The sequence below is a fragment of the Tasmannia lanceolata genome, unplaced genomic scaffold (assembly GCF_043159265.1).
Source record: "Tasmannia lanceolata isolate RefF3 unplaced genomic scaffold, GAP_Taslan_0.1 ptg000023l, whole genome shotgun sequence".
Taxonomy (NCBI): Eukaryota; Viridiplantae; Streptophyta; class Magnoliopsida; order Canellales; family Winteraceae; genus Tasmannia; species Tasmannia lanceolata.
In genome coordinates, this window is record NW_027518700.1 from 31,757,501 (window position 1) to 31,780,970 (window position 23,470).

Here is a 23,470-nt window from a genome sequence, read left to right on the forward strand (position 1 = left end):
GACCATGGGGTTAAGCCTTGTAACATTGCTAGGGTGTGTACTTCGGCATCTGGTGGTGGCAGTGGCGTCACAGCAAATCAAGTGGTGTCCCATTTGAGGGTACGCAGGCGCAACAATATGGGGCAAGAAGCATTCCTAATAGCTCGACAGTTCCATGAGAAACAAGCTGAAGATCCAAATTTTTATTTTGCGATGGAGATGGATGACATTGGGAACTTGAGATCTATGTTTTGGGCAGATTCAAGGGCGAGGAATGCTTACCTCACCTTCGCTGACGTAATTGTATTCGATGTCACATACAAGACGAATAGGTTTCTGATGCCATTCGCACCATTCACTGGAGTTAACCACCACAGGCAGTCTACTCTATTCGGATGCGCGTTGCTAGCAGATGAGAAAGAGGACACATTTACATGGTTATTTCAACAATGGTTGAAATGTATGTTTGGGATAGCTCCGGGTTGTATAATTATAGATATGGATGTGGCGATGAGAAATGCTATTAGAAATGTTTTTCCGAAAACCCGTCATAGGTTTTGCTCGTGGCACATTCATAGGCATCTGATTGAGCATTGTGCAGGCATGCGAGATTCTGAATCTGACTTCTGTAAGGATTATAATAGGTGGTTTTATAAGAGAGAAATACCCGATTGTGAGAAAGAATGGGAAAATTTCATGGATAAATATGGGATTTCTGAAAACAATTGGCTAGCGAAAATGTGGGAGCTACGAAGTCATTGGGTGCCAACGTATTTTAGAGAAACTTTCACTGCTGGCATGACTTCTAGTTCGCGTAGCGAAAGCATAAATTCATTCTTTGAGGATATGTTAACCAGAGCAGTACTCTACCAAAATTTGTGAAACAATATGTTAAGGCGCTTGCTGATCGTCGTAAAAAAGAATCTGAAGAAGATTTCAGGACTAAATCTTCAAATGCTGTTTTGATTTCAAGGAACAAACTGGAAGCACAAGGTGGGAAATGTTATACGAGGACAATGTTTAACATTTTTCAATCGGAGTTTAAGGATAGCAACAATTGTTGGTATGACTTATTGGGTGAGAATGGCAATGTCACAGAATACAGTATTGGATTGAGTGATGAGGAGCCTTGGAAATGGTGCAAAGTTGTCTATGAAGAATCTGACGAAGGTGTAAAGGCCACATGTGCGTGTGCGAAGTTTGAGACCGTAGGGATTTTATGCAAACATATCATTCGGATAATGTCCCTGAAGCGTTTAAGTTGCATTCCGGAGCGATATATCCTAAATAGGTGGACAATTGGGGCAAGATTTCATGTAGATGGTAGGGTGGCCATAGGGGAAGATGATAATGATGAAGTAACTCCAGTTGAGAAATGGTACATACTATCAAAGTGTCAGAGAGTAGTAGAAATACTTGAGAGCAGAAAAACTGTTTACAAGAAGATGGATGAGACTTTAGATGCGTGGCTGGAGGAATGTGAACAGGAGAAGAGAGAGAAGCAAAATGCGTTGTCAAGTAGTGGCAGCAAAGTGCAATCTAATTTTATAACTGAATCCCTTGATATATCTATTCACGACCCCCTAGTTGTGAAAACCAAGGGTCGGCCGAAAGCTGCATCACGGTTTAAGTCTCCGTTGGAGGTCTCCCAATCCGAATTAAAGAAACGGACATGTAAAAAATATGGAGGAAAAGGCCACTATTCAACAACCTGTAACAAAAAGAAAAAGGTTTGGACTTCTGCTTACTTATGTATTAATTTATAAATCACATGAGTTAACATATATCACTTATTTGTTCTTACTGTGTGTGTGCCAATAGATGACCACACCAAATTTTGAAGGCGAAGAAGGGGACCAACAACACGAAGAGGAGCGTATGGAAGATTGAAATAGGTTAGTGTATTTTCACATTGATCAGGGAGCCCATTTCTCTCTTTATGCATTTTCTCTTCTTAACTTGTCTGAGATGGGATCAATTATGTCTGTTTATTATACGCTTCGCTTGATTGGATGATGGAGAATCAGAATTTAGTGCCAGGATGCAATTCCTACCGTTAGATTGACCTTTCTTTGAATGGATTGTTGAGATAGTGATGGGGTGTAATTCTCAATTTCTCTCATAAATCTAAGACAATCCATACAGTTTGATTGAACGATAATTTTGCACGTCGGATGTGAATTAGGTGATTGATTTGATAACAACTACTATAATGAATAACATCTCTTTCTTTCTTGACTTGATCATTGTGTTTTGTTTGTCTTCTCTGTCAAGAAAATGTTAGCATTCTTTGAGAAGATATAATTTTGTCAAAAAAAAAAAAAAACTGAAATTCGATCTGTATTCAGGCCGTTGTGTCTGTGTTCTAACCGAGGCTTTGGGTTTTCCCTTAACTTTCCTACAATTTAGTCATACCCATCAATTAGAAAGTTTCTTTTCATCTAAGTGGTTAAAAGTCATTCAGGAAATGTACCACATGATGTCCAGTGACCTAAGATTCAACCCCAGTATACTGCCTTCAACTAGCCAAACAAAGTATTTTGTTATGGAGGTCAGATAGGATCTACACGCAAAATTGAAATATCACTGTAGTTAATTTTGGAGACAAGTTTGTATACTAATTTTAGCAGTATATTGGTGTGGCTAAGGACGGGTAGTTATATCCCGTCATTTCTGATAATGAAAAACTTGTCTAGATATATATTCCAAAATATAGAACCACGTACATGACCTTCTAGTGGAGTGCATCTGTCATTTCTAAAATGGCTAGGATACAGTAGTGACTTGAACAAAGTTATTTTTCTTCATTTTTGTTTCTGATCTTTTCCTCTGTCATGCAAACTTGTATTTTTCAGGTTTATATATGGCATAGAGGCACATGAGAGCTCTTAGAGGTATTGCCTGGACATTCTGGTGCTGTTAACTGTGTCAGCTGGAATCCGGCAAACCCACACATGTTGGCGTCAGCTAGACATTGGGGCCCATTCTATGGAGAAAATAATGAGACAAACTCATATGTATGATCAAATTGGATTGATTTTGATTGATTTGATAAAAATTAAGTCGTTGTTCTCTCCAAATCGTATGTATGAGACAAACTCAGGTGAATTAGCGTTTTCATACCGCAGAAGCTACCATTTGCAGGGTTCATGATGATGACATGCCCCCTATCAAGTTCTGTCAAGCATCCATGGCTGCCCAGTTTGCCACAGAAGCTACCCTTTGCGTAATTGTTGGTCATTTTGAGTTCTGTCAAACAATCATGTATTTAGCCATGTATGACTTCTGTAATGTCTGAGGCATTATTTTGTTCAAAGATTGTTGGTTACCACTCTCTCATATGTTGAAGGCCATTTTCAAATGTCTCTATCATTTTATGATTTACTGTAAGATCATTCACTTATTTCCGAATGAATGGTAACATTTTCAGGGCTTATATGTATGAGTGATTTCCCTTGAGTTCCAATGCTCATTGTGGATATATCTATGAGTGATATAGATGGGTTTCAAAACAACAGAAACCCAACAGAAATGGGTTTCAAAATAAAAAACCCAATTTCAAAGGCAACAGAAACCCAACAGAAACCCAACAGAAATGGGTTTGAAAAAATAAAACCCAACAGAAACCCAAATTGGAAAATTGGTTTTTTTGGAAATGGGTTTCCAAACAAAAAACCCAATAGAAACCCATTTCAAAGGCAATAGAAATCCTCGTTTTTTTTGGAAATGGGTTTCAAAAAACCGAGAGTTTGTATTGGGTTTTTATGTGGGTTTCTGCCGGCCAAAGCAACAGAAATGGGTTTCTATTGGTGATCCAAAGCTTAAACCCAACAGAAATGGGTTTCAACCCAAAAAACCCAAATGAATCCCATTTCAAAGGCAATAGAAACCCTCGGTTTTTTTGGAAATGGGTTTCAAAAAACCGAGGGTTTGTATTGGGTGGGTTTTATGTGGGTTTCAAAACATTAAACCCAACAGAAATGGGTTTGAAAGCAAAAAAAACCCAACAGAAATGGGTTAAAAAGAAAAAAAAAGTGGTGATTCGAAGCTTACCTCGAGGGAGAGAGGGAGGCGTGCGTCGGTGCGTCGGTCGTCGGTCGGAAACCCAAAACTCAGCGAGGGAGAAGAGGGATGCGTCGGTCGGAAACCCAAAACCCAACTTCGGAGAAGAGGATGGCTGCATCGTGTTTCTGTTGTTTAAAACCCACCTTCTATTATTATATCTTCAACGGTTTGGATAGATACACTTATAATCCGACGGCTGTTAAACACGGTGGAGTAGATATGCTTATCTACACTACCGACTAGAAACACTTAACTCATATATATATATATATATATATATATATATATATACTAGCAAAAAACCCTGTGCGATGCACGGGTCGACAAAGAATTGTACATACCACATCATAAGTTGATCTAAACCGTCCATGACACAACATAAATAAGTTGTGCCCTAACAATGTGAGCCCACATGTGTTTGGGCCTCAAGCTCATATAAGCTATATGAGCTTCAAGCTCATAATCATTTTCCTCATATACATACATATATATATATATATATATATATATATATACACTAGCAAAAAACCCTGTGCGAGCACGGGCCGACAAAGAATTGTACATACCACATCATAAGTTGATCTAAACCGTCCATATGATGGAACACAACATAAATAAGTTGTGCCCGGAAAATAATTTTCATAGGCTGATCCTAGCCCTCCAATCTATAGAGGTTTCCATAATTGTTGTTCCTCTTAAGGTGCCCAGAATTCATCAATATTTTTATAGGTGTCCTGCATTCGTAATATCAAACTTTTCGTAATTTGATCCGCACATAGTGAATAAGGAAAAGTAGTTCCCGATTTCCATCCCAACATGGTTCAACCTGACCCAACCCGATTTGCAATTTCCTCAACCGACCCAACCCGATTTCCAATTCGGATTGGGTTGGGTCGAGTTGGGTCAGGTTGACCCGATTTGATTTGGTACCAATTGTTGACCACCTAAACTCAAGCCGGGTTGTTTTGGATTTTGAGAACCAATAGTGAGTCACCAATAATCAGTTTTTAACTCACAATCGGTTATCAAAATCCAAACAAACAGGGACTAACAATTAACAAAGGGAAATGTTATCCGCACTACTATATTTTGATGATCACACTCCTCACTTTATTAAAGTACGGTATGGCCCGCACAATAGGATTATTCAAACCGTCCATTGTGGACTGTGGAGACTATTTCAATGTTGAAAAAGAAAAACACATATACATAACTTCTTCAGATAGAACCCAAATTCGGATTTCGGGTCGGGTCAGGTTGGGCAACCCGACCCGACCCGATTTCCAATTCGAGTTGATTTTTCCCAATCAAACCCAACCCGATTTGCTAAAAAGCTTAACCCGACCCAACCCAAATTCGGGTTGAACCCGACCCGCGTGGGAACATCCAAGTAACAACGATGGTTTCAAATTATATATATAGTGCTAATGTCTTCACTACCATATTTTATAATGGCACAACTCACCGTATTTTGATGATCGCACTCCTCACTTTATTAAAATGTACGGTATGGCCTGTACCATAGGATGATCCAAACCGTCCATTAAATGGGCCACTGCCTACATAGGTTGTGCCCCAGAAATAATTTTCATAGGTTGATCCAAACCCTTCGATCTATAGCAGGTTATAGGTTGATCCAAACCGTTCATGTGATGGAACACAACATCAATCAATTGTGCCCGTAAAATCATTTCCATAGGTTGATCCTAGCCCTCCAATCGATATAGGCTGATCCAAGCCCTCCAATCGGTAGAGGTTTCCATAATTGTTGTTCCTCTTCAGATGCCCGGAATCCGTCAATATTTTGCAAGTGTCCTATATGAGTAATATAAAATAGTTCTTTTGTCATTGTCATATATGTTTACCTCTTCTTGGTAGTTTTTCTTCGTAATTGTCATAGACAAGGTACCCGGATGGTACTTTTTGTTTGTAGATTACGATTTTACCCTCAAATAATTTCTCATAGAGATAGATGTTAGATATCAGCAAAGGGGTTAATGGTAAAAGCGTAATGCTGATGTGTAAATCTCACCGAAAAAGAAAAGAAAGTCCATTTTTCTCTCTCTCTCTCTCTATATATATATATACATGTGTGTGTATTCGTATGCCCCTGTGATTGTAATTCAGGCCCTAAAAGCCCTTTGGTCTAGATGTGGTAAGTCGTGTTGAAAATCCAAATAAAGGTATTCTTTTGTCATGTAAAAAATTACATAGTTTTTGTATTTAGTTGAAGTTGTTACATATGGATTAGGGTTAATATATAAGGTCTTGATGTTCTTTCTGATTTACTTTTCCAACAAATACAGAAACAAAAATATTATGAATAATATAAATTTCTTGTGTTCCTAATTTTTTTTTTCCCGCATAACTTCTCTATTTATTTGTGTTTCCTTTGAAACCAAATTAAACCATATTAACAACATCATCTTATGATAAAGATATGAACAACGATCTAGATATAGATCTAGACTATATCTGATGGCTAAGATGATCTCCAATTCCTTATCATGGGTCCAACCAGTGTGAGCCCAGAATAAAAAATAGGATATCTAAAGCAAACACGTCATCATGATTGTTTCAAAGGGATTTGCTAGCATCCATCGCTGAAGGCAATCCGCGAAATTCATTCCTGGGTCCATCTCTGCATAGAAGTGACACAAGCGGGCCCAAAGAGCTTCAATTAGCAACTAGCCTAACAATCACGATTCTAACCCTCCAATTTCTTGATTAATACAGACCATTGATTTTTTTTTTCCTCACTGTCCATTTGTACTCAGCCACAAATTAGAGTGGTAAAATCATCCAATTTATGGGTGGATTTTGCTCCAGAGACCATCATAGCAAGGCCTATGAAATAAATGGTTTCGATCATTAAGCATTTGGCCCCCATTTGTACTTTAGTCCCGTGATATATAAGAATGAAATAAATTAGACCACAGGCAAAGAGATGAAACATATTTCCACAATGTTTTGGGCGATGATATTTCACTCCCATTGCAGTGGTATGCGCCCCCCTCTTGATATAAATGACATCATTTATAAGTGCTGCATGAAGACGTTTGGAGTTTGCTGTTTAGAATTTCAGGGTCGAAAACGGAAGAGTAACCGAATCAGTACGGACGCACCTTTTCGATCTTTGTGTTTTGGAGAGAGAACCGGGTGGTTCTTAATATATCTTTATTCTTCCTTACTAGTGGGACAACCCGTGCAGGGGCAAAAAAAGCAAGTAAGATTTGAAATTTTTTTTTTTTTAAATGCATTCATCAACATCCAATTTGGGGTAAAAATGAGTGAAAGCTTGGATAACGTGGAAAAAAAATTGAAATATAACACCCCTGAGAATTTATATTATTTCGCTTGCAACTGGCAGAACAGCAACAGAGTCCACCCAATTTTCTGAAAGCAGACAAAACATAGACACACATCAGTGTAGAAACTACCCAATATTCATGAAACAATAATTCAACATATATGAAAACAGTTGAAATTTAAAGATCTTATTATTTTGCTTAATTCTCGATGCATCATTACAGTCTTATGCCACCCTTGGCTTCAGGCGGGAGAGATTTTGAGGTTGGAGATTTACCGGGAATCACTTTCATCCTGGTAATCTGAAGTCATAGGTGAAATACGTATTTCAGTTGTAATATTTATCGTGTAGATGTGGTTGCACACTTATCCTTCTCAACCCTCGGGGGCTAAAGACACTTTGATAACCACAACCTGAATAAAAAATCACAAATTAGATCCGAGATCAGAAAGCACACCATCTAAAGTGAAGTGGCATGTTAGGTGATTGAGGTAGGGGTTTACCTTCTTCATTACATAGACATGGAGATTGGGTGATGGGTCATGTACACCGAATGGTATGTGGTGTTTTATTTTTTTCATCAGTTCGGATATATTTTGTGCTAGAAGTATTGTTCATTAAAATCATGTAAGATAACATATTCAAAAGCATATACTGAAGGAGAAATGGATGAAAGTGTTAGAATATGTGGGATCCAACGGTTGGATTGAGTTAAGATCTAGCCGTTGAATCATCTTGGAGGTAGATTGGGTATGTTGGCTAAATGAAGCAACTAGATAAACTAGGTGATGGGACATAAATACGGCGCGATCATCAAATCTCACACGTGTCGCCCATGCACCGATGGAATCTAATCATAATTAAGTAGGGCATTAATGAGCGACAAGACTGCGTAATCCCGCCACGTGTCACCCTCCCGCTGCCCAAAACTCATCATCACGATTATGGCAAGATTACACGGCAAAGTCACGCGCGCCGTCACGCCAGAGGGAGGCAGCCCAATCCGACGAGTGTGGTCTCTGTCTGAAATGATGAAAGGGTCTGCATGACGCCCCTTAAAAGGATTCCCAAGCAAGAATAGAGGGAGGAGCGACGGGAGAGAAAAGGAAGGAGAAGGGCGGGGGAGGAGAAAAAGATCTAATCCCTCTCAAGGCCACCCAAAGGAAGGGGCAACTCCCCGAAAAGTGAGGCGACAACAAAGGAAGTAGGGAGATTAATCTTGGGGAGGAAGGAAAAAGGTGCTGGACGCCCGAATTCCTTTCCTCCTCTTCTTCCACTTCCCACTCGTCGCCTCCGACCCGTCCACCCGTGCACCGAAAGAAGAACCCGCATTTTGGCCTTGGTAAACCTGATTGCACCTCAGCCTTTTCTTGATGTCCTTTATATTGTTGGTCCATAATCTGACTTGGGTGTCGAAGTGGTCGTCCGGGACCCACCCCGGACCTCGTTGAGTTTGAATGCCTCGAAACGATGAGAAACCACACTCAACAACAGGAAACAGGGGTAGTGACCAGGAGCCAGGCCTAGCATGCACGAACCCATACCTCAAACTCTCAGAAGCCAAACTCGCCGCTCTCGGGCCACCATCGGCCCGCCTCCAGCACTCCACAAATGGTCCCTACCATGGAAATGTTCAACGCACTCCGCCAGGAGCTACTCCAACGACTGCCGCCACCACCAGAGCCTTTAGGCCCGGGGATGCCCCGGCCACGCATGATCGCACGGAAGCTTACGACGAAGGCAACGGGGAGTCGCTAGAGGAATGTCATCCTCGGCGAAGGCGAGCGCCCTCCCCTTCGACAAATAGCCCTTTACCTCCCTCAGTTGGGGGACACCAGCCAAATAACGGGAGACAAGCTACCCTGAGCCACACCCCCCCTCCCCGGACAGCTCGATTCCAAGAGTTGCCCCCAACGCGGGTAGAAGAAGTAGCAACCTCGGCGCAGCCCCCCGGGCTAGACTCACTGGCCGACCTGTAGAGACAAATCCGAGAAGTCAAACGGGAGATGAAGAAGCCTTACGCCCACGACATCCTTGACGAATGGGAAAGAGAGACGGCGTCTCTGTTCACCTCAGAGATCTTAAAAACTCCCGTGGAACCAGGAATAGATCTCTCCCGATTCGGCTTTTATGATGGGAGCACAGACCTTCTTGAGTTCCTCCAAACTTTCAGGAGGGTAATGTCGCTCCGAGGCGCGTCGGACGGATTTATGTGCAGAGCCTTTGCCTCCTTGCTGGGAAACACCACCAACGACTTGTACATGCGCCTGGAGCCAGACTCCATTGCATCTTTCCACGAATTCGGGAGAAAGTTCACCGCAAGGTTCGCCAACAACCACCTCCGACAAGGAAGAAACGAGGCCTTGAGAGACTTCATGTTGAAATTCAATGCCGAGCTGGCCAAACTTGCTAACATCGACGTCCAAATAGCGGTCGCGGTACTAAAACACGCTACCACCGACCCGAATCTCAAACTACATCTCACCCTCAAGCCGCCACGGGACCTGTAGGAACTTGAATCCAAAGCTAACAAGTTCATACGGGCGGAGGAAGCATGCGTACGGGAGCGAAGCCGAGCCGGCCCTGAGGAAAGAAGGAAGGAAGATGGTAGAGGGGCCATGAGGCCACGGGCCGAAGCAAATCGGAACCCCGCCCCCATCTTTGAAAGGCTGGGAAGTGCCCCCCTGAAGGTCCCCCTCTCCCATGTCCTGTTCGCCATTAGAGATCAAGGTCTTCTGACCCCTCCCAGGAAAATGAGCACGGACCCGAAGAAGCGGTCCAATGGAAAGTTCTGTGATTTCCATGGGGACCATGGCCACGAAACCCACCACTGTTTCCACCTCAGACTCCAGTTAGAGAAACTGGCCAAGGAGGGACATTTAAATCAATACCTCAAGAGCCCCGCGCCGATTGAACTCCCGCACGAAGCCCAAATCCCCGCCAACGTGCCGAGAAGCAGGCACCGGTCCCGCAGCAGGCACCGACCACCTAGAAGGCACCGGTCCCACAGTAGGCGCCGATCCTACAACAGGCACGACGCGCGCCACCACCAATGCCCCGACAGGGGAGAACCACCTCAACAGAATCCGACCCCCGTACAGCCGCCCACCATCGTCGGAAGAATCAACATCATCGCTGGAGGACCTGCGGCAGGGGGCCAATGACAGCCGGCCGGCGAGCATACGCGGAGCGGGTACCTCCCTAGAAATACCCTCCAAAAGGGCCCGGACGGACCCCCCCCCCAAGAAGACCAGATCATCACTTTCTCCTCCGAAGATCTTAACGGGCTATAAGTTCCCCACGACGACGCGCTAGTAGTCAGGCTAATCATCGCCAACTTCGACATAGGAAAGATCTTAGTGGACACGGGGAGCTCTGTCAATGTGCTGCACCTTGGAACTTTTGAAGAAATGAAGCTGGGCGAGGGAAGACTTGGGCCCGCAGAATACTCCATCTACGGTTTCTCCGAGGCACCAGTGCCGGTTAGTGGCAAAATCGACTTACCAGTATCCTTGAACATACCCCCTCCAAAAGACCATTATGACCACCTTTATGGTCGTAGCCATTCCTTTCACTTACAATGCCATCATAGGACGCCCTGCTCTGAGAGACTTGGGAGCAGTAGTTTCCACCCCCCACCTCAAAATGAAGTTCCCTACTCAAACTGGGATAGGAGAAGTTCGGGGACAGCAGATGATGGCACGCCAATGCTACGTGGCAAGCTTTAGAGGAAGCAACGCCCCGGCCGAAAATTTCACGATTGGGAGCGAGGACTCCCGAGAGCGAGCCCGTACGGTAAGAGGGGAACCCACCGAGGAGCTAGACTCCATCCCTATATCCGAAAACCAGCCAGAGAAACAGGTCCAAATTGGTTCCTTGCTAAAACTCACCTTGCGAGACCAGATGATCAGTTTCCTCAGAGCCAACAAAGATGTGTTCGCATGGTCTGCCCTGAACATGCCCGGTATACCTCCGGAAATGACCGTTCACAAGTTGAACGTAAATCCGACCCTCCCGTCCGACAAAAGAAAATAAACTTCGCGGCAGAATGACAAACCCACATCAAAGCGGAAGTGGAGAAGTTGCTACAAGCCGGGTTTGTCAGAGAAATCTGGTATCCCGAGGGCTATGCAATGTGGTTATAGTCAAAAAGGCCAGTGGGGGTTGGCGAACCTGCATAGATTTTACAGATCTAAACCGAGCCTGCTCGAAAGACCCCTACCCCCTCCGATGCATAGACCAGCTCATCGATGCCACATCCGGACACGAGCTCCTCACCTTCCTAGACGCCTTCTCCGGTTACAACCAGATAAAGATGTACGGGGCCGACATCCCAAAAATTGCATTTATCACCGACCAGGGCGTCTACTGCTACACTGTCATGCCCTTTGGGTTGAAAAACGCGGGGACTACGTACCAGCAGCTCGTAAACAAACTATTCCGGAAGCAGATAGGCAGAAATATGGAAGTATACGTGGATGACATGTTGGTAAAGAGTTTGGAAGCCCCCAAACACATCTTTGACCTTCAAGAAACCTTCGACACCCTGCGACGGGCCCGGATGAAACTCAATCTCGCAAAGTGCGCCTTTGGGGTAGCGTCCGGAAAGTTCTTAGGGTTCATGGTCAGCCAGAGAGGCATCGAAGCCAACCCAGAAAAAATCCAAGCCATCCTAAATATGGAGCCCCCAGCAACGGCAGTAGAGGTGCAGCGACTTGCGGGGCGGATCACCGCCCTCGGCCGCTTTATGCCCAAGTCAGCCGAAAAGTGCCAGCCCTTCTTCAAGTAACTAAAAAACATACGGGAGTTCGAATGGACCCCGGCCTGTCAAGAAGCTTTCGACGCCTTAAAGCAGTACCTTCAAACACCACATGTGTTGGCCAAGCCCAAACCTGGGGAAGAATTGTTTTTGTATTTGGTCATCAGCCCTAAGGCGGTAAGTGCGGTATTGGTTAAGCAGAACGACAAGCGGGAACATCCGGTGCACTATGTGAGCAAGACCCTCCATGGTGCGGAGGTTCGGTATCTGGACATAGAGAAATTCGCCCTCGCAGTAGTTAGCGCCACCCGGAAGCTCCACCCCTACTTCCAGGCCCACCCCATAATACTCTTAACTGACCAACCCCTCATAAAAATTCTACAAAGACCGAAGACCTCGGGTAGAATGGTAAGCCCGGCCGTCGAGTTAGGGGAATTCGACATACAGGTCCGACCCTCAAATTCCAGATCCTCGCCGACTTTATAGTGGAATTCACCGCCCCAGCCGTAGAACCAGCAGCAAGGGAGGAAACCAGGGCCCCCAGTGGGCAAACGACTCACGAAGGCGGGCGCAGCGGGCCCGAGTCACCGGAAGAAGATAACGAGACCCACTGGACCTTGCATGTGGATGGCTCGTAAAGTAGGATGCGGGGCAGGATTGGACCTCCAGGGCCCAGATGGATTCATAGCAGAATACACCCTCCGACTAGACTTCAAAGCCTCTAATAACGAGACTGAATAAGAGGCCTTATTGGCAGGGCTGAGTCTGGCCGCAGAGCTAAGCACGAGGAAGTTAAGAATCTACAGCGATTCGCAACTGGTGGTCGAGCAAGTGAACAGAGCGTATGAGGCCAAGGAACTCAGGATGAAAAGGTACCTCCAGAAGATAAGGGAAAAGCTAAAAGGGATGGGGGAAGTCGAGATTCTCCAAGTACCACGAGGCATGAACGATCGCGCAGACTCCCTGTCCAAAATGGCCTCTGAAGAAACCCATGACTTTAGTACCGTGCTCACGGAAATACTGCTTCACCCCAGCATTGACGAGGTGCAAATCTTGATGGATCCCATAGTAGGGTACCTGAAGGACGAAATACTGCCCGAGAACAAACTGGAGGCCCGACGTCTAACCGCAAAGGCCGCCCACTACGTACTCCACGGGCCCGAGCTGTACAAATGGTCGTATACATTGCCGTACCTCCGATGCCTGGTACCTGTGGGACCCGATCCCGTGAGAGGGGAATGGGGCGCGAGCCGCCACGCTCTCTCTTGGTCTCTCGTACCCACACGAATGGCGTGTGCTTTTTATTATTGATTTTAATTACCCAACCAAGCAGGCAGCAACCAAGCCATAGGGTGCAAACAAACGTGCAACCTAGTACCCATAAGGGCATGGGTAAGCCGCCGAGCCTAGCAAGGTGTGATTTAATTCATCTTTTTCGTGAACTTGGGATCACTAAGGCAATCCGAATTCCACACAAAAGAGAGTGACAGAGTCGCCACCTAGATGAGGGATCTAGGACCCATAATTGACCAGAAATCTAGACTCGTTACCTGGTTACGAGAATGGAAGGTATGGGGAGTTACCACCACATGCACCATTCTTGCCCGATAATCGGTCTTGAATTCCAAAAGTTAACTCTTTTGAATTTCTTTTAAATGGCTCATTCAACTCTATATTAATGTGCGAACTATGTGACATGCATCATAAGATCTAATTTCAATGTAATTCCTAAATGTGTATCTTAATTTTCTTAATTTGTTTGAATTCAATCTAAGTGAAAGTTCTCCTAAAATTCTAATTTTATGGAAAGTCCTAACTGATTTAATTACTTTTAATTTAAGGATTAATATACAAAACCCCACTTATGTGTGGAGCCGACTCGTGATTGGTATGCCATTAAGCATCCAAGCTGCCTACGTACCCAAGCCTCACTGGGATCAGAGTCGATCATAGTTCGGTGCACCTGAACTAAGCTACTTATGCCTAACTCATCTAGGACACCGATCTAGACTGGATTGACTGTTTCAACAGTTTTAAGAGAAATTATTTAATTCAAGTTGAAGATTTTATTATCCTAGGACTTCATCTAAGATGCTATATGGTCATATCTAAGTGCAAGACGTCCTTTAGACTAATGCAGGTTAACCTACATCCTAAGTAACTAGGTTTGTCCTAGGAAAAAATTGGGTGACTAGTGTAACTAGATCTATGGTACAGTTGCTATCCATAGCAAACGCCCGTGATGAGGCTGGATTCCTAACTCTAGGACTCCCTAAAACTTAGGACACAACGTGACATAAGTGTTCCTAAGGGGCCCTAAAGGTTCCTACGATAGGAGATCGTAATCCAACGGCTCCTAAGACACGGATCGAGTTAATTCGATTTGTTGAACTTAATGATTTTCAATTTTGAGGATTTTTTATTCCTAAACATCTAAGGAATACTAAAGGCTCTATGGTTCACAAGTTTCGGCCTCGGATCGCAACCATGGAAGGGAATCGTGCTCTCAACACTTGTATAATTTGGCACGTAAATTATAGTATCTTATTGCCTGGCATATTTCTCAGGATTTTCGTGGACAGTGGGCCTCGGAGCCTCATACTATAATTTACGCACACCAATTATGCTGGATCGATCGCAATTAGTATACGATTATGGTTACGATCTCGGCAGTTAAATTGTCACAGCATAGCCAATTTACGAAGGCAATCTATGAACCCTAAGGTTTCTATTTCAAAAAGTTAGGAATTCAATTTATGATGAAAAGTTAAGGTTTTTTGGATATTTTTACTGACTTTTGTATTGATTTGCTATTAAATTGTGATTTAATATCATTAAGACCAGATTGCTAGGAATAAACAGTAACCCTAAGCAATCGAACTCCAAATCAGTTAAAACTTTTTCAGTAACAAGATATGGATGAATGTGGGTTACTGGAAAATTTTTATGAATTATCATTAAGATTTGATATCAATTCCCGATTTTTCAAAATTCAAATCAGATTATAGATTAACACAGCAACCTATATCATATCACTTTTAAATTTCTCCAAACTTTTAGAGAATAAAGATATAAATGATTAAAGCTTACTGAAACATTTGCATGAATTATCATTAAGATTAGATATCAATGTCCGATTTTTCAAAATTTAAATCAGATTATAGATTAACACAGTAACCTATAACATATCAATTTCAAATCAACTTAAACTCTTACAGTATAAAGATAATCATGAGATTAGACTACTGTATGACTTTCATGAATTTATATGACGATTTTATGCCCATTAAAATTCACACAAAAATCAGATGAAACCAAAGAATTACTTAAAAAGCAAACCTAATGGTATCCTAAAATCAAATGAAAAATTCCAGTAGATATATAATAGATTATAGAATTTATTATCAAAATTTCAAAACTTAAAAATTAAATCTCCTCCCTAAAATTGCTTTCTAAATATAAGTGATCAATTTGCTTCCTAGGCGTTAAAACCTGTTTATTAAAATAAATTGTAAAACCTTATCAAATCTTTGCAAAATTAATTAAAAATATTTCTCTAACATTCCAGTAACCAAAGTTACTGGTTTGTAAAGAAAATTTTTGAAAATATATTAATTTAATAAGAAAAAGAATTATGGCACGTAAAACGGGGAAGCGAATAGAAAACAGTAAACGCCATATTGTTTTAAAAATATTTTTCAATGGAAACTTCCATTTATTATTAACCTATAATTCTGGAAAGTTTCATCAATTTTTAAAATGATTTAGTATTTATTAAAAATAGCCGAAATTTAAAATAATTAATAATCCGATTAAATAGACTCCAAAAAATATGAAAATTTTTGGGTGATCTAAAAACCTTGTAAAACGACTGGAAACAAACTTTCACTAAATTTAGACATGATTTGATATACTTTTGGCTCCATTCATCAAGAAATAACCCTTTTCGGGGTTATTCTTTGAAAAATAGAATGAAAAATAAAACGGCTGAACCGCGGTTGGAAATTAAGTTTCCAGCAGTTTTGTATTTTATATAAAACCCAAAAAATATCATTTTTTAAAAAGAACCATGTTTTCAAACACTTGCTTTGATAATCTAATTTAAATCCATATTGAATAAAAACAAAAGAAAATCATTTTTAAATGGAGGAAAATTAATTTTTAGATCAAATTTTGGATTTTGAAAACTCATAATCTATATTATAACATACTGGAATTTCAAAGAAAAACTCGTTGATTTGATTCATCAAAATTAAAACCCTAGCATGCTTTTTTTACTTCAGAAAGATGAGGAAACCTAACCGTTGATCGCGATCCTTGTCTCTAGGGTTGGTGATCCAAGATATACGCTTTGTCCAACCCTTTTATACTCTAAAAAAGATCAAAAGAATACTTCAATAATTCTTGATTGTGTGATGCCATGGAGAAGAAGAAGAAATTCAAGAGTTCCTTTTGTCAAGAACACTTGAGAGAGAGATCACACTTAAAGAGAGAAATTTTTTTTTTCCTTTTCTTGGGAGGAGAGAGAAAAATGACGAATTTGGATTTTTTCCAATCTTTTCTAACATTGTTTTCTTTGATTTTTATACAAAAAAGCTTGGGTTAATAGAGAAATAGTAATTTCCAATGTGAGAGCTCCCTTTTGGCTTGTTTCCAATTTTCCCCTCCTGCTTTCTTTCTTTCTTGTTTCCAAATTGGATTTGATTCCAATCTTAATTTCTTGTCAATCAAGACATGCTATTCTTTATTCTACATTACTTCTTTGGAAGAAAACCTTTTTTAAGCAATCATTCCTCTTTTCCTTCTTTCCTTCTTTTTTTTTATTCTTTTTATTTTTCTTTTAACAAATATGATGTCTCCATTGTGACATCATCAAGGTTGGGTGCTCAACTCATGTGGGTCAACCATGTGGGCCGCCCACCATGGTGGTTGACCCATATGGGTGAACCCACATGAGCTCCATCTTTGCGGGCTTTAGCCCAATGGGCCATTTCACACGGGTTTCGGGTTTTTCCGTAAAAAATCAATAAAATCTTTCTAAATTCAACATTTTATATATGGACCCAACCCATTTGACATTTATGGTGCATCCCTCACACATGATCGGACCATCTTTTTTGGAAAATAACTTTTCGGACCAAAATGCCCCTATTTGACTGTTAGACATCCAAATGCGACCAAAATACCCTCAGATTGGTTCACCCCTAAAGGAAAAAATTAAAAATGAAAAGCCTTTGTGGTCAAACTTCAAAAATAGAAACTTTTAAAATTAGGTCCTTTCGGTGAGCAATATTAAACATGATCAATTTGGTATCTCCTGAAAGTACCCAAAATGCCATCAACACTCAGAATTTCCAAATTAAGTGAAACTCCTGAGAAATTCTAAATTTAGCAGGTTTTTTCAAAATTCAGGAAATCATTCATAATCTCTCAGACATATTTCGGGGATCAAAAGAATTACACAGGAAAAGACCAAATTACACCGAGGTGCTAGAATTTGGCGAGACTAGGGAAAACCTTGAGAAATTCTAAAAATAGCAGATTTTTGAAAATTTATGAACGGACTCAAGATTTCTTAGACAGTTAGGGACTAAATATGATATGTTTGGAAATGTCTAAAATACCCCCGAAGTGCAAGACTAAGAGAAAATCTTGAGAGATCTAAATTTATCAGGTTTCCCAAATTTTACGAAATTACTCCTAATCCATCAGCCGTACCCTCGAGATGGTTTTGGACATATGAGAAATGATTGAAATATCCATAAGATGAGAAAAATGTGGAAGCCTCATGAGTTTCTAACAATATCAACTTTTTCAAAATTTCTAAAATCACTCAAGATTTCTCAAATATAACTCGGGGGTCAAACGAGACACATCGGGAATGACCAAAATACCCCTGCAGTGCAAAATAGGAAAAAATGAGGGAAACCCTGAAAATTCTAAAAATAGCAGGTTTTTTCATTTGCTTGGAAACTTAAACTTTCATCTTCCAGAGGCCAAAGGAATCCCGTAGAGACCTTCAGGATCGCGAATCAACTTTCAAACTCCCATAATGAGGTGAAATCTATCCTAAAATGCATAGATGCCTAATCTAATGCTGAATACGGACTCAAGACTCGATGATACTACCGAATCTTTCACTTTTTAAAGCGTAGCAAAATGGGGATGTCTACAGATGCCCCTCTTTGGTAGAGATGACGTAGTCATCGAATACCAACGCAAAAGTGACAGAGCCGTTTTGCGCAGCTTTAATCAACAAATGACTCTAGACAAAATGGAACCTAGACGCAAACATATACTACCTAATGCAAGACCCTAAACGAAGTCCTAGAATTGGAATGTAATAAAAAATTCCGATGCGGCGCCATTCACAAACGGGCAATGAGAGAATGCGATCATTTTCGAATGGATTCTGAAGAGAAGGAACAAAGATCGTTCTCAAACGGTTTTTAGAAGAAAATGAGACACCGTTCACAAGCGGGCTCAAGGAGGATAAGAGGCATTCCCAAATGGACTCGGACAATGAGGCACCGTTTACAAACGGCCTCAAGGAGGATAGGAGACCATTCACAAATGGACTCAGAAAATGAGACACCGTTCACAAACGGGCTTCAAGGAGAATAAGGGACCATTCACAAATGGAGTCGGAAAATGAGACACCGTTGACAAACGGGCTCAAGGAGGATATGGGGCCATTTACAAATGGACTCGAAAAATGAGACACCGTTCACAAACGGGCTCAAAGAGAATAAGGGACCATTCACAAATGGACTCGGAAAATGAGACACCGTTCACAAACGGGCTCAAGGAGGATATGAGACCATTCACAAATGGACTCAGAAAATAAGACACCGTTCACAAACGGGCTCAAAGAGGATATGAGGCCATTCATAAATGGACTCGAAAAATGAGATACCGTTCACAAATGGGCGGGTAAAAGATAAGAGACCATTCCCAATTGGACTCGAAAAATGAGACACCGTTCCCAAACGGGCTCGAAGATAAGAGACCATTCCCAAATGGATTCAAAAAATGTGATACCGTTCACAAACGGGCTCGAAGAATTTTAACAGACCATTCCCAACTGGACTCGGAAAATGAGACACCGTTCCCAAACGGGCTCGGAGAAGATAACAGACCATTCCTAAATGGACTCAGAAGATGAGACACTTTTCCCAAACGGGCTCGAAGAAGATAAGAAACTATTCCCAAATGGATTCGAAAAATGAGGCACCATTCCCAAACGGGTTCGAAGAAGATAAGAGACCATTCCCAAACGGACTCGGAAAATGAGACACCGTTCCCAAACGGGCTCAAAGAAACGAGATAGCTTCGATTGATGAATTCAACAACGAAGAATTTAGAGATTTTTCATGAATTTGAATTTGACGTAAGATTGGATTTGATGAATTTTAGATTTTTTGAACTCAATGAAATCAGGAAAAATAGAGATCATGCCCGATAAAGATATTGGAAACTAAGACTTTGACGAATGATGAGACGACAAACCTTAGGAACGAAGAAGCATGACTAACGAGAATGGTTTAGGAACACTTTCATGAAGCTTTAACAAGATTTTTCGTAAAGAGACTGTTGGTCTTGTCTTCTGGGGATTTTGATAACTGAAACCTTGATCTAAATGCTTAAAATTGGTAATCTAGAACAACGGCTCTCTTGGATAGTAACATGAAAAAGTGGGATTTGCCTCTTGACAGGTGTTTAGATAAACATTTCTTGACCAGGATAGTATTTAAGTAACTGGAAGGAAATTTTGAATTTTAATGGTTCATCTTTTTGAGAAATTGGCTCAACCACCATTCCATCTGAGGTTCTTCCAAGCTTAAGGTGCCTTCCTGGAGTATGATCTTCTTTGGAACTGGGCTTTCTGATGTTTCTACTTCTGAATTCTTCTGAGTTGATCTTCTTTGAAATGAAGCTGTTTGACTAGATTCTCGAGCTCTTTCAGGTACAATCGCAGGGAGCTGACGAGGCCGGGCCTCCTTCACCGAGACAGTTGCATCATTTGGACATAAGGACGATAATTGACTCTTTCTAAAGAGAAAACTTGGATAAAAGGCACTACTCAAAAGATTGAGGAGCTCTGAAGGAGTGAACTTAGAATAACAAAGATTGACTGACTATACTGACAAATAGAGTGATGCTTCTGACTTAGTTAATATTTTGTTTGGTAAGTCTATCCTTTTGAGGAATAGTTTCTCAATTAGTAAACACTGAATTTTTTCCTTAAAACAGTAATGCCTCAAGGATTTAATTACGACTCCTAAGATTGCTCAGTTTCAATGCCTCCAGTTTTGAGGATGGCACTTGAATTTGCCTGAACTTCTGTTGATCTTCAGTCTTGATACCATCTGTAGCCTTCTTATAATGATTCTTTTACCGTGACCAAGTCACCTCTTCTGAGTTTTTAACTTGGCGGACCGTGTTAGCCTTAACTTTTGCCTGAACAACCTTTCTAGGTTTTCGATCCAGCAGGCTATCCCCTTAGCTTTTGCCTAAGCCACCCTTTCGGGTTTTCAACTTAGTAGGGGAATGATCTTAAATTTTGCCTACACCGCCCTTTCAGGTTTTCAGTCTAGCAGATCTTCAAACTCCATCCTTTTTTTTCTTTTTCACTTTTTGTGTTTCGGGCCTAGATCATTAATTCTGAACACCGGAAGGACTTTATAGGTACGATAGGGCTTTTCAAAGAATGGCTTAAGGTTCAACAAAGATTTCAACCGAACCTGTAAATAGATTGCCTAAGTATCACAGGGTAGGAATCAGGTCGTGCGTAGTTCAGGGCGAATGCCCCTAGTTTGAAGATAAATTGTTTGAAGGTTAATTGATTTTTCTTTTTTTTTCTTTCTTTCTGGAATGATTGACTTCTCTTCTTTTGGAACTTGTCCCTCTTTTTTTTTTCGGGAACAATTGAATTTCTTTTCTTTTTTGAATCGACCGAACTCGGTTTAACCGAGCTGCCTACGTACCCCAGTGTAGGAATCAGGTCTCGCGTAGTTCGGGGCGGATGCCCCTAATTTGATCGATTTTCAAGAAAATTTCATTCAGGCTCGAAGGGTTTGCAAACCGGTATTGTTTTGACGTTGGGTTATGATTTTAGAATTTATTCGGCCAAATGAGGCCTTCCAATGTTCAGGTTTGGAATTGATCTAAGTTGAAGAGTTCTCTTTATTATTATTTCTTTTTTTTTCGGAGTTTGACGGCATTTCCAGGTAAGAGATAATGGATCTTCTTCTTTCAAGATTCCAATATGTGCTTTCGACTTTCATAGAGCGAAACTTGTTCTTTGACATCCTCCATCTATGGATTTGTAACTCTTGATATTTGATGATCACTTTTCAATGCTTGCTCTTGAACTTCTTATCTTGAATTTGTTGGCTTCATGTTATGAATTTGAGAACCAAGGTCATTGATTGGAAATATGAAAGTTGTTTCCACTCTATGCCTCTTGTATAGCATGTGATATTCACTTCATTCTTTCTTGAACCTTCTATCTGGGTGTGGGACCAGATCCCGCGAGAGGGGTAGGGCGCGAGCCGCTACGCTCTCTCTTGGTCTCTCGTACCCACGCGATTGGCGTGTGCATTTTAATTATTGATTTTAATTCATCTTTTATGTGAACTTGGGATCACTAAGGTAATCCAAATTCCACACACAAGAGACTGACAGAGTCGCCACCTAGATGTGGGATCTAGGACCCATAATTAACCAGAAATCTAGACTCGCTACCTGGTTACGAGAATGGAAGGTATGGGGAGTTATCCACCACATGCACCATTCATGCCCGATAATCGGTCTTCGATTCCAAAAGCTAACTCTTTTAAATTTATCTTAAATGGCTCATTCAACTCTCTGTTAATGTGCTAACTACGGGACATGCATCCTATGATCTAATTTCAATGTAGATCCTAAGTGTGTATCTTGATTTCTTAATTGGTTTGAATTCAATATAAGTGAAAGTTCTCCTAAAATTCTAATTTCATGGAAAATCCTAAGTGATTTAATTAAGCATTTACAAGAAAATTAATATACAAAGCCCCACAATTTGTTGTGGAGCCGACTCGCGGTTGGTATGCCATCAAACATCCAAGCTGCCTACGTACCCAAGCCTCACTGGGATCAGAGTCGACGTAGTTCGGTGCACCTAAGCTAAGCTACTTATGCCTAACTCATCTAAGACATCGATCTAGACTGGATTGACTGTTTCAACAGTTTTAAGAGAAGTTATTTAATTCAAGTTGGAGATTTTATTATCCTAGGACTTCATCTAAGATGCTATATGATCTTATCTAAGTGCAAGTTGCCCCTTAGACTAATGCAGGTTAACCCTACATCCTAGGTAACTGGGCTTGTCTTAGGAAAAAATTGGGTGACTAGTGTAACTAGATCTATGGCACGGTTGCTATCCATAGCAAACGCCCGTGATGAGGCTGGACTCCTAACTCTAGGACTCCTTAAAACATATGACACGACATGACGTAAGTGTTCCTAAGGAGCCCTAAAGGTTCCTAAAGGAATTTTGACTCCAAAAGCTCTTAGGAATTTCAAATTCTTCTGGACTTGTTGAGACTTTTATGAGTTTTCTTGAAGCTTTTTATTATCTGAAGGTATTTAGTGTATTTGGTAGCTTTTAAAGTTGTTTATTTAAAAGGTTTTAGTTTCACTTGAGATTTTTAGTGGTCTTTTGGTTAATGGCTTCTAACGGATTTAGAATGATGGTTTTTTACATGGGTAAATTTTAGATTTGTGACTTTTAGGTTGGGTATATTTTAAATTAATGTCTTTTAATTTTGGTTTAGAGAACGATATTAAAACAAAAATGTTTTGACAAGTGCACAAATTCGACAAAACCTTAACCATTTAAAGATTTAGCAAATCCAGCCCACTAAAACTATCATAACTCTTTAACCACTTAGCCAAATTTAACGTAGGAATATGCGTTGAAAAGATATTTGAAAGGGCTGCAACTTTGTAGTTTACCATTTTCTGTAAATCTTTGGTTTAAATGCTCGAAATCTTGTCACAAGACGGGCAGCCGGCACTATAGCGGGAATGATATTGACACCACCACGTTTTGTCTTATCATTTCTTATCGAATGATGGGCTGTGATTATCACTTGGGAAGGTAGGTTGTGTATTTTTTTTAACTGAAAAAGGGGTTGTGACTATCAAGTTGAGAAGGGTTGTTTTGCTCATCAATTTGGAAAGGGGAGGGGTGTTGTCATAAAAAGAGGCTCGAATGGGCTAATGTTGCAACTGGATTTTATATTTTAAGGGTTATTTGGGAATGGAAAATATATTCTAGGGGGCTGTTTGGGAATGGAATTTGTAATTCGAGT

At 41.1% G+C, this 23,470-nt stretch overlaps 1 protein-coding gene across 1 annotated transcript in view; it reads left to right on the top strand.

The window, feature by feature from the left end:
* Positions 1-1,869, top strand: part of LOC143856015 (protein FAR1-RELATED SEQUENCE 5-like) — a 2,493-nt gene extending 624 nt beyond the window's left edge. Inside the window, exons 1-3 of the mRNA XM_077366057.1 lie at positions 1-749; positions 842-1,709; positions 1,801-1,869. The exon at positions 1-749 is cut by the window's left edge and continues 624 nt beyond it. Coding sequence (XP_077222172.1) covers positions 1-749; positions 842-1,709; positions 1,801-1,869 — 1,686 coding nt within the window. The remainder of the gene's footprint in view (positions 750-841; positions 1,710-1,800) is intronic.
* The last annotated feature ends 21,601 nt before the right edge of the window (positions 1,870-23,470 follow it).